Source organism: Panthera uncia, chromosome C2 (assembly GCF_023721935.1).
Source record: "Panthera uncia isolate 11264 chromosome C2, Puncia_PCG_1.0, whole genome shotgun sequence".
Taxonomy (NCBI): Eukaryota; Metazoa; Chordata; class Mammalia; order Carnivora; family Felidae; genus Panthera; species Panthera uncia.
In genome coordinates, this window is record NC_064810.1 from 118,456,862 (window position 1) to 118,469,500 (window position 12,639).

A 12,639-nucleotide genomic window follows, 5' to 3' on the forward strand; every position below is an offset into this window, starting at 1 on the left:
CTGACTTTTGATTTCAGCTCAGGTCATGAACTCACGGTCTTGAGATTGAGCCTTGAGTCAGGCTCTGTATTGACAGCTCGAGGCCTGCTTGGGATTTTCTGCCCCTCTCCCCCCCCCCCCCAAAATAAATAAATTTTAAAAAAATGCTTTTCTTTTTTAGCCTTTATTCTACTGATAAACTTTGTTATGGCTTGATGTTATGTAGAAGGCCCTTTAGTTTCTATGTAAGTGATGAATTGCTAAATTCTACTCCTGAAATCGTTGTTACATTATATGTAACTTGTTTTAAATAAAATTAAAATGTATATGTATATAAAAAAAGAAATCTTTTAAAAAATCATTGAGTTAAGTTTTGTGAATAGTATAACATAGAGGTTCAGTTTCTTCTTTCTTTGTTTTGGGGGGGGTGCAAGTGAGCAAGGGCAGAGAAAGAGAATCCCACAGAGAGGCAGAGAGAGAAGTGGGGCTCACCCAAAGTGGGGCTCATGTTTTTACCTGAAGCAGGGCTTCTCTTCACCCGAAGTGGTGCTTGAGCTCACCTGATATGGGGCTGGAGCTCACCCGATGCAGAACTTGAACTCAGGAACCATGAGATCATGACCTGAGCTGAAGTTAGATGCTTCACCAACTGAGATACCCAGGCACCCTAGAAGTTCAGTTTCAGTTTCCTTCATGTGATTATCCAGTTTTCCCAACATCATTTATTGAAGAGATTATCCTTATTAAGTATTCTTAGCTCCCTTGTCCAATATTAGTTGCTAGTATATGCAAGGGTTTATTTCTGGGTTCTTGATAATGTTCCATTGTTCTATATACCCGTTTTTATGACAGTACCATACTGTTTTGGTTACTGCAGCTTTTGTAGCATAGTTTAAAATTTAGAAAGTGTGATGCTTCCTGCTTTGTTCTTTCTGAGGATTGCTTTGGCTATTTAGAGCCTTTTGAAATTCAGTACAAATTGTAGAATTTTTTTTTTCTTTTTCTGTGAAAAATGCCATTAAAATTTTGATAGGGAATTCACTGAATATCCAAAATTCCGCATTGGATCTCCATAGGGATTACACTAGCATATTTAGATGACTTTGGTAGTATGGATCTTTTATCGATATTCTCTCCCTGTCCTTGAACACAGGATGCCTTTCCATTTATTGTGTTTTCAGTTTCTTTCATCAAAGTCTTACACTTTTTATGCTATAGGTCTTTCAACTCTTGGTTAAATTTATTCCTATATATTTTATTAGTTTTTATGTTATTAAAATGGGATTGTTTTCTTCATTTCTTTTTTGGATATTTTGTTAGTGTATAGATATGCAACTGATTTTTGTATGTTGTTTTTGTGTCCTGCCACTTTACTGAATTTATTAATTACTTCTTTTAATTTTTTTTTTTAACGTTTATTCATTTTTGAGACAGAGAGAGAGCATGAATGGGGGAAGGTCAGAGAGAGAGGGAGACACAGAATCTGAAACAGGCTCCAGGCTCTGAGCTGTCAGCACAGAGCCCAACGCGGTGCTCAAACTCATGGACCGCGAGATCATGACCTGAGCCGAAGTCGGACGCCCAACTGACTGAGCCACCCAGGCATCTCTATTAATTACTTCTTTATCCACATAACTTTTTGGTGGAGTCTCTAGGATTTTTTCTATATATCATCTTGTCAGCAAATAAAGACAATTTTATTTAAGAACTAAAAAATACATAAATAAAAAAGGTTGATTCAACTCGTGGCTGAAAAGTTAGGGATATGTTAAAATACTGGCTTTGCCCTGTTTGGAGTGTGATCCTTAACAAGATACTTAAATTTCTTAACTAAACCTGGTTGCTCCATTTGTAACCACATCATCTACTTCTTGAAGGTTGTTACAAAAATCAAGTAAGCTAATTCAGGTAATATGTTTAGGGCATTGATACTATCCTTTATGTTAGCTTAGAAAGTAGTCTTTAAATTTTATTCCTTGTGTGTTGGGGCGCCTGGGTGGCTCAGTTGGGTGTCCAACTTCAGCTCAGGTCATGTTCTCACCATTTGCGGGTTCAAGCCCCGCATCAGGCTCTGTGCTGACAGCTCAGAGCCTGGAGCCTGCTTTGGATTCTGTCTCCCTCTCTGACACTCCCCTACTCACACTCTGTCTTTCTCTGTCTCTCTCTGTCTCTCTCTCTCAAAAATAAACATTAAAAAAATTTTTTTTTAATTTTTTTTTTAATGTTTTATTTATTTCTGAGACAGAGAGAGAGCATAAGCAGGGGAGGGGCAGAGAGAGAGGGAGACACAGAATCCGAAGCAGGCTCCAGGCTCCGAGCTGTCAGCACAGAGTCTGACGCGGGGCTCGAACTCACGAACCGCAAGATCGTGACCTGAGCTGAAGTTGGAGGCTTAACTGACTGAGCCACCCAGGCACCCCTAAATATTTTTTTTTAATTTCTTCTTTGTGTGAAAAAATTAACAAATTGTTTTGCTCTAGTTTTTAGTAGAATCTCTCCACTCCAGTCAGATGACAGCACTTCCTAGTACTCCATGCCAGAATGCTGAGATGCGGAAACAAGATGTGGCTCACCAGAGAGAAATGGCTTTAAATACCTTGTCTGAAATTGCCAATGTTTTTGACTTTCCTGATCTTAATCGTTTCCTTACTGTAAGTTGCAAAGTGTGGTTGACTTAACTGTTTTCAATTCAGTATTTTGTGTTTATTCCATTCTAGTCTTATTTTAAAGAAAATCTGGAGCATGTAGATCCTGTATTTTCAAATATGTATGTTTTCTTTTGACTTTGATATGATGTTACTTATGTTATAAAATTTAAGTTCGTGTTAGAGTTATTTCTCTATATGGTTTGCTATCCTGAAAATTTAACAGTAATTGATTAATGCTAACTAATTCAGCTGACTGAACCCTTATGTCTTTAGTGCTATGATTGGTTCCATTGGTAATGCACAGTCTAATATCATTTTTACCTCTAAGGAGTTAGAGCAATATAGTACAAAATTATTGGTATATATGATCCTGTGTGAATTCAGATGACAGAGTTTATGGTAGGGAGTGGTTTGGGAAGTCTTTGAAATGTCATTATGGTTGAGGGTTGAAAGATGGAGTAGGTTGTCTTCTTACCTTTTCCCAAAGACAAAGTTATCATTACTCTTCGTGAATTGTAATAGTGATCCATACTATTAGGACTGAGTATTTTTCCCTACAACATTATTATATTTTAACAAACTTAAGTTGCTTGTAAATTGGTCAAATCCTGCAAGGAAATATGATAGTATACAGTAAGGATTATAAAGATATTCTTATTTTTCATTCAGTAATTTCCCTCTGGGAACCAAAAAGTACAGATGTTTATTGCAGCATTTTCGAAGTACAAAATTACACAAAATGCTGAAAAGAAATGTCTAACATTTGGGCTGTAGACCATTGTGGAACCCTTAATATAATAATTGTTAATACTTTGTAGATTATTTTATAATGTTATATTAGTCTTACAGAATTAATATTAAGTTCAAAGGCATAACACAAGTAAGGTGTAAGCATCTCTGAGGGGAGGGGCCTGAGTCTTGTTTATTTTTATATCTCTAGTACCTATGATGATTGACATGTAGTAGGTGTTCTTTAGATACATGTTGAAGGGAATAAATGAAAGGCCAACAATTTTGTGTTTGGAATTGTGTATTTGTTTAATGAGTAAGATCTTAAAGGAAATAGACCAAAATCAAAATAGATTTGTTGCCATTTGAGGATGGTGAGTGCATTAAAATGTTTTTATTTAATATTGCAGCACTTTTAATTTTTTTCAGCTTTTTAATTAAAAAAAAACTTAAAATAATTGTATTTATGGTTACTGTTGCTTGTCAAAATCCAAATTAACTCAAATAAAAAATCAAACTTGGAACTTCTGCCTTTAGAGCATGAGTATATTTTAACACATACTCATGAGAAATTTTCTTCTCTATGTATTGGCTTATACTTCTACATTAGCTGTAATGTGAACTCTGTGCCATCAGAGACCTTGCCTATTTTTTTGCGGCTTCATCCGTAGTGTCTGAATCATAGTAGATGCTTGGTACATATCTGTTGAATGCATAAATGGTAAATTCTGAAATTATATAGATCACATATGGACTCCAAATTTGTTTGGTATTTTAAAATATTTTTGTACACAACTTATGTGAATATGTTATTACCTGGACAAATGTACTTTTTAGTAATTATAGTGTTTCTTTTTCAGAGGACATTACAAGTTCTGCTCCCTGACCTTGCTGCCAAAGCAAGCCCTGCAGCCTCTGCTCTCATTCGAACTTTAGGAAAACAGTTAAATGTCAATCGTAGAGAAATTTTAATAAATAACTTCAAATATATTTTTTCTCATTTGGTCTGTTCCTGTTCCAAGGATGAATTAGAACGTGCCCTTCATTATCTGAAGGTAATTGAATAATTGTGTGTTTTACTCTTTCGTTTAAATTAGCATTATAGGAAAGCTTTTCTAACGTTCTTGTAGGGAGAGGAGTAAATAATTTAGAGCTTATTCTAGAGTAATATAAGTCCAAATGGTATCATGTAAATAAGCTTTGTTTGGGGCCTAGAGGATCATATTAAATAGGAATATTCTTTTATTTTTTTGGTCATTTCACCATAATGGCGTGTGATGATCATCCATTCATGGATCAGGTTCTCAACTCATTTCATTTTAGAATTTTTTTTTAAAGTTTATTTATTTTGACAGAGACCCCCTGTATGCACATGCAAGCGGGGAAGAGGCAGAGAGAGAGGGAGAGAAAATCCCAGGCAGGCTTCATGCTGTCCGTGCAGAGCCTAACACAGGGCTTGATCTGAGATCATTACCAGAGCTGAACTCAAGTCAGACATTTAACTGACTGAGCCACTGAGTCTCCCTTAGAAATTTTTTTAAGTTTATTTTTTCATTTTTTTTGTAATCTCTGTACCCAGGTGGGGCTTGAACTCACAACCCCAAGATCAAGAGTCACATGCCCTTTCAACTGAGTCAGCCAGGTGCCCCATATTTTTGAATTTTTAATTGGAGCTCTAAGTTGACTAATTATATGCAAGTAATTATATTTATAGGAAGAGGCAATCTCAACTGTGGCATAATGTTAGTGTATTGCTTAGTTTTTTAGTGCTCTGATTATATTTGACTCAGTATTTTGCTAGTTTTTTTAGATTTAAAATTATAGCTTATATGTCTTTTTGGGTATTACACTAGCAATGGTATCTTTCAAAAAATATGAAACTATTGGAGTAGGAGAAACCGTCAGATATGCATATGTGACTACTGTTTTCTCTGATTTTAATTATTTCATGTGTTTCATGATATGGCAGCAATAGATTCCTTTCTGCATGAGAATTACTGAATATTGAGTATTTTTATTCATTTTGAGAAAGAAAATCTGTATTGTAGAGATAGAATGACAATAGTAGAGTGTTTTCCTGTAGAGATAGAATGATAATAATAGAGTATTTTCCTGCATGTCAGAAGTTACTAAAGAATTTATATGGATCATTTCAGTCCTTATAGTTATCCAATGAGATAAAGATGCTATTATTTTTCCATTTTATAGATGAGAAAACCAAAACAGGGAGAGGTCAGATTAGGTAACTTGTCCAGGTCACAACACAACTAATAAGTGACAAAACTGGAATTTAAGGGGCACCTGGGTGGCTCAGTCAGAGTCTGACTCAGGTCATGATCAAGCCCTGCATCGGGGGCCCTGCATTGACAGTGCAGAGCCTGCTTGGTATTCTCTGTCTCCCTCTCCTTCTGCCCCTCCCCTGTTCACGCTCTGTCTGTCTCTCTCAAAATTAAAAAATGATAATAAAACAAACAAACCTGGAATTTAAATTCAGGCAGTCTGACCAGAAAGACTGTTCTAAGCCACTATATTATATTTTCTCCTAGGGGTTATGTGTCTATGAATAATGAGTTGATGATATTTTAAGAAAACTGACTTTTTGAAATTTTATTTGAAAGTGAAGTTTAATTACTTTCCTCATTACCTGTACCCCATGGGAGATGTACCTGGAGAAATCGAGATTAGAATCCCTTTTTCTTTTTTTTTTTTTAATTTAAATTTATTTATTTTTGAGAGAGAGAACAAGCGTTTGTGAGCATGAGCGCGAGTGGGGGAGGGACAGAGGGAAAGGGGGAGAGAGAGACAATCCTAAGCAGGCTCTGCACTGTCAGCACATAGCCCCATGTGGGGCTTGAACTCATGAACTATGAGATCATGGCCTGAGCTGAAATCAAGAGTTGGATGCTTAACAACTGAGCCACCTAGGTGCCCCTAGAATCACTTTCCAATACCTTTTAAAATTACCATCAATAGGAGTACCTGGATGGCTCAGTTGGTTAAGCATCTGACTTCAGCTTAGGTCATGATCTCACAGTTCGTGAATTCGAGCCCCACATCAGGCTCTGTGCTGTCAGTGCAGAGCCCACTTGGGATACTCTGTCCCCCTCTGTCTTCCCCTCCCCCATGCGCACTCTCACTCTCTCGAAAATGAACAAACATTAAAAAAGAAAAAACAAAATTTAAATACCATAAGTAAATTTTGTCACATGATCTAGAGCTCCTGATTTACTAATATACTTATTTCCAAAATCTTTTTTTTTTTTTTAAATGTGTCTTTGGATTAGAATGAAACAGAAATTGAATTGGGAAGCCTATTGAGACAAGATTTCCAAGGACTGCATAATGAATTATTGCTACGTATTGGAGAACACTATCAACAGGTTTTCAATGGTTTGTCAATACTTGCATCATTTGCATCTAGTGATGATCCATATCAGGGCCCCAGAGAGATCGCATCTCCCGAATTAATGGTAAGGAATATGTTATATGAGTTTTTGTTTGTTTCTTGCCTTTTTGTAGCTTAATTGTGAGATTGGAGAAATAGATATTTTATGCATTTTCCAGATGCTAGAGATTTGTTTAAATTTCAGGCTGAGATTTTTATTTTAGAAAGGTTGAGGATTTAAATTATGGTCATACAAGGTATTAACAAAATATATTAGTGTTGAAAAATATGTTTCCAAATGATTATAGGTTTTATTTTTTCACAGGGTAAAAATGTTCAAATTAATTTTTATTCACTACTTTTTAACTATAGATTGGAATACATTTGTGCCCCCCTTCCCCTACCTCCAACTACCTCTTTGGCACAACATACTAATTTTGTCAATTCTATTTTTAAAATCCATTGTTATATTTAAGGGAAAGTTGGAACACATGTTATCCCCTCTTTCCCTCTCTTAAATTTTTATGTTCAGTCACTTTACTTCATGTGAAAAAATATGTATGTATCCTATTTTTTCTTTTGATTGCCCTCATTCCTTCCAGAGACTCCAAGGTCTATCAGCAAAATATCTTCAGAGATTTCTATGTTTGCTTTCTCATTTCCCATTCATTGTTTAGTTCATTTTAATCTGTTTTTGTTCTCACTATTCTACTGAAATTCTTGTCCATGTCAGAAACAGTCTCCCTAATGTCAAATCCAATGGTCACTTCTCTTCCTATCTTATTTCACCTTTCAGTGGTATTCAGTACAACTGACCATCCCTTCTCATATGGCATCTCTTATACTATACTTTTTTTATTTTCTTTTTTTTCCCCACTGTCTACTTATTCATTCTTAGTCTTTACTGGCTCTTTTCCTCTACTTTATCCTCTAAATGTTAGATTGATTCAGGACTATGTAATTGGGTCTTTTTGTCTATTCCTTCCTTAAATGAGAGAGAATCTGGTCTCATCTGGTACTTTGCTTGATTTGATTTATATTTTGATGATTTCATTGTTGAAATTCCAATCCTGACCTCTCCTGAGCTTTGGACTTGTGGATTTATATAAGTTAGGTCCTGGCAGGAAACCGATGGCACACACAAAAATGTTTAACCGAAAATAGTTTCATGAAGGGCTATTTTCATTGTCTTGGGCAAGGTTAAGAGAACCAGCAGGAAATGTTAAGGAATATAGGGACTAGGAATAGCAGAAAATTTATGCTCCCCATAGTCCTGGCCAAGAAGAAGAAATGTTATTGACAGAACCTGGTTGAAAGCTTAGAGCCATGGTTCAGGGAGAAGGTTGTCACTGTAGAGTGTAGACAGTTCCAGAACCACCTCAAAACCCAGAGGGAGCAGGAATTTTAAACCCCTTGCTCTTTTCTCCTAATCCCTGTTCCCCTGTGGTGCTTCCTGTTGACTGAATTCATTGGGAAGCCAGATGAAAGGGATCTTGAGTAATGAAATCTGGTTAGCTTCTCAAGCACAGAACAGGCCAGAGAATGGATCTGGAGAGAGGATGGCAAACAGCCTCTCCAGCTTCCTTTTTGTCATCTCTACTTGTCTATCTTAGTAAACATCTAAAGTCCAAACGTAACGTGTCTGTTAGAAATCTTCATTTTCCCTCCCCTAACCTGTTTCTGTCCTAGTCTTTTCTTTCTTTTTTTTTTCCTTTTTAAAATTTTATTTTTTAAAATTACATCCAAATTAGTTAGCATAAAGTGCAACAATGATTTCAGGAGTAGATTCCTTAGTGCCCTTACCCATTTAGCCCATCCCCCCTCCCACAACCCCTCCAGTAACCCTCAGTTTGTTCCATATTTATGAGTCTCTTCTGTTTTGTCCCCCTCCCTGTTTTTATATTATTTTTGTTTCCCTTCCCTTATGTTCATCTGTTTTGTCTCTTAAAGTCCTCATATGAGTGAAGTCATATGATACTTGTCTTTCTCTGACTAATTTCACTTAGCATAATACCCTCCAGTTCCATCCACGTAGTTGCAAATGGCAATATTTCATTCTTTTTGATTGCCAAGTAATACTCCATGGTATATATATACCACATCTTCTTTCTCCATTCATCCATCGATGGACATTTGGGCTCTTTCCATGCTTTGGCTATTGTTGATAGTGCTGCTATAAACATGGGGGTGCATATGTCCCTTCGAAACAGCACACCTGTATCCCGTGGATAAATGCCTAGTAGTGCAATTGCTGGGTCATACGGTAGTTCTATTTTTAGTTTTTTGAGGAACTTCCATACTGTTTGCCAGAGTTGGCTGCACCAGCTTGCATTCCTATCTCCTGGTCTTTTCTATTTCAGGAAATGGTACCACTGTCTACCTAGTTGCTCAGATCATAACTTGGGAAGCATTCATGAGCCCTCCAGTTTCTTCATCCTTCATAATTAAGTGTTAGCAAACCCTAGCAAGTCTATCTCCAAAGTATATTTTTCATTCTCTGCTGCCACTATCCTCTTATAAGTGACTATCATCTTTCTTGGAGACAACTACAAAAACCTCGTAACTGTTCTCTCCTTTCACTCTTCCCTCCTTATGTCTTTAGTCACTTATTTACACAGCATTGATACGCTCTTTTTGTACGTAATACAAATTCATATCATTCCCCTGTCTAAATTCCTTTTATGGTTTTTGTTGCTCTTAAAATGAAATCTATAAAGCTTTATGTGATTGACGTACCTTTCCACCCTCATATTATGCAACACTTTTCTTCCTTTCTTGTTTGTTTTGTTGTGGTTTTTAAAAATATCAAGATTTTCCCTGTGTCAGAGCCTTTGCCTTAGTCTCTTTATTTGGAATAATCTTCCTCATTCTTTAGCTCTCAGAGTTTTCTGATCACCCTACCTAAACTCCCACATCCCAATTCTTCTCTATCATGTGATAAGGGTGTTTTTCCCTTAGCACTTATCTCAACCTTATTTATATATTTATTGAATGTCTTCCACTCGTATTAGTCTCCCATGTAAGCTAATAGGAGGAAAGTGACTTTGCTGATCTTGCCACCTATACCTGGCACCATATTCTAGACATACGTAATACATATTTAGTGAGTGGCAGATTAATGAATTATTGTCTAAATGCAAGAGCTTTACAATTAGAATGTTGGCAGACTGTGAGTGCCATCTATATCTGCTTTTCATTTAAGAAGCATGGGCTGGATCCATGTGATTGGTGAATTGTGGCTTATTAAGCCTAAACTGAGTCTTAATCCAAATCAGAAGTTTGCAAATTAAGTGTAATTTGGATTGACAAACAGATGATTCTCTGTGCTTGGCAAGAAAAAAGTTTGTCCTAATATCTAATCTGGAGAGACATGATCAACACCTAACTTTCTACTATGTGCTAGTACACATCCACCTACCCCTGTCTCCTCTTGGCATTGTATGTAATCTGTAGATACCTAAATCAGGTGCCTCAACATCAACCAATGCAACTTGTGGAGTTGGAAAATGCTTTGCCACTCCTCTCCTGCTTTTTCTGCCCCCTTCCTTGCCCATTTATAAATATTTTAATATTCTTTGCAGGGTACTTGCATTCCCAGTTTGTAATAATATTAACAACTTAAATGTAACACTTTACTATATTCTTTTTTTTTTCCCCAAAAAAGGCTTTATTACGTACAGAGGAGAGGGGTTCAGTCCTTCTTGGCTGCTGCATTCCTCATGGCTGCCAGGACGTTGCTCAGCTCCTCTCTCTTCCTCTTGGTACAGATGTGTGTGTGTCCCTACCCTTTTCTTGATGAACTTGAAATCGCACTTGTCCTTGGAAACTTTGAGCAGCTCCATTGCACAGGGTGAAGCCACACACCTCTCAGATCACGTGCCACACAAACTTGGTGTGGTTGATGAGGCGCCTGCAGCAGCTGCTACACCTCAACTTGTTCATGCTCTTAGTCACCTTGTCGCTCTCGTTGAGGCCAATGGCCAGAGGGTAGAGCAGAGCCATGGCTGCTGCTCCCCATAATGGCTCCTGCTGCAGAAGCAACACTTTACTATATTCTTAGTGCTTAATGCATGTTATCTTATTTAATCTCTATTACAACTCTGTGCAATAGGTGTTCTCATTTTACAGACTCAGAGGAGTTAAGTAACTTATCCAGCATCACACACTAGGTAGGGCAAAATTGGGATTCAAACCCAGGTTTGGCTGACTTAAAGCCCATACCCTTTCCTCCAGGATCCTCTTTCAAGAAAAAATTAATCCTATTCCCTTTTTACCAGTGTTACCTCAGATGATACTGACCTCTGTTTCAGACCGATGTTCTAGCAGCTTATTTTTTCCTTATTCGAGTACTTTTTTTTTCTGTCTTAGCTCTAAATGTTCTAGATAAGGACACTTAGTCTTTTTCCATTCCTATAACAATTAAATATCCTCTCCACTCTGGGTCCTTGTGTGAGTCACATCCTGAGGATCCCACCCCAGCACACTCCATAATTCAAAAGCTCACAGGTTTTTTATTGTAGAGTACTGTTTAATCATATTTTATCTTGGTGATTATAGATCAGCTTTACTAATTTTTAAAATACTAGATGTGAAAATATATATTTTCAGAGAAAATTCGCCAAGTGCTTACTTCCAGTACTCTAACATAGTTAGGTAATATAGAAATGATGTTGAATAAATTGTTACTGATTTATGAAATTTGATCTGTATAAAACTTACATAAAATCTGTTTTATGTGTTTCTTTTTTTTCATTAGGCTGATTACTTGCAACCTAAGTTGTTGGGAATTTTGGCCTTTTTTAACATGCAGTTACTGAGCTCCAGTGTTGGCATTGAAGATAAGAAAATGGTAGGTAGTGATAGTTAAGTTGCAAAGTTCTGGAATTCATATAGAATATATAGGAGATATGACTTTGGCTTGTAGCTACAAACATTCAAAGATGATAAATAAACATGACATTCTGAATCCTTATATCCCTTTATAGGCTTTTAGGGACTCTAAAAAGAGGAATTATATTGTTCATAGTTCTTTTGTTTATAAAGGACCAAAAACCCGACCCAAACTGGCTTAAAAGAATTTATTGGCTCTGTGACTAAAAGTGTAAGAATAATATAGCTTTGGGCATAACTTAGCTTTGGATACAGTGTTCTCAGAATTCATCTCTTAGCTCAAATTCCCCTGGATTGACTTTGTACATAAGTTCCAGGTGATGACCCCAATGGCATCAGGCTCATGACCTCACCCCGTCTAGCTCAGTGGGAAGAAAAGAGACCAGCAGTCTCTGATAGCTTAAACAAAAGTTGCATAATTGAGTTCATTGGTCCAAATTGGTGTGTTATGAGTTATGGCCCATGGTGTTTTTGAAAACTGAAAATTGTTAAATTATGTAAAGTTAAGTAACTTCAGTATCTATTGATTTATGTTTAAATGTGTTTGGCACAGGGCACCGTGGTGGCTCAGTAAGTTGGGCATCCGAGTCTTGATTTCAACTCAGATCATGATCCCACAGTCGGGAGATCAAGCCCCAGGTCAGGCTCTGTGCTGAGTGTGTAGTCTGCTTGGGATTCTCTTTCTCCCTCTCCCCCACATGCATGCTTGTTCTCTCAAAAAATAAATAAATGCATTTGACACAGTGAAGTTTCAGTATGACTGCTCTAACAGTTGGTCACAACTGGAAATTTTTGTTCCTAGATTGAGTTAGAATTTTAGTACTGATTAAATTTCCCTTTTTATTGTTTTCCATCTTTGCAGCCAGTAAAATTACAGTAAAAAAATCTGAGTGGAAGCTTTTATTTCAGTCTCTACTCTTCTCTTAATAACCTTGAGGAACCAGGAAAGACATGATACAATATTAAATTCTAATTCAGCAGCCAGTACTTACTCTGTTGGTGTCAACT

The 12,639-nt window shown here is 36.8% G+C and overlaps 1 protein-coding gene and 1 pseudogene across 1 annotated transcript in view; one reads left to right on the forward strand and one right to left on the reverse strand.

Annotated features, from left to right (window-relative positions):
- Positions 1 to 12,639, forward strand: part of ATR (ATR serine/threonine kinase) — a 99,785-nt gene that overhangs the window by 21,637 nt on the left and 65,509 nt on the right. Inside the window, exons 14-17 of the mRNA XM_049628717.1 lie at positions 2,460 to 2,630; positions 4,217 to 4,411; positions 6,641 to 6,826; positions 11,498 to 11,590. Coding sequence (XP_049484674.1) covers positions 2,460 to 2,630; positions 4,217 to 4,411; positions 6,641 to 6,826; positions 11,498 to 11,590 — 645 coding nt within the window. The remainder of the gene's footprint in view (positions 1 to 2,459; positions 2,631 to 4,216; positions 4,412 to 6,640; positions 6,827 to 11,497; positions 11,591 to 12,639) is intronic.
- On the reverse strand, positions 10,287 to 10,743 carry LOC125921271 (60S ribosomal protein L36-like; annotated as a pseudogene).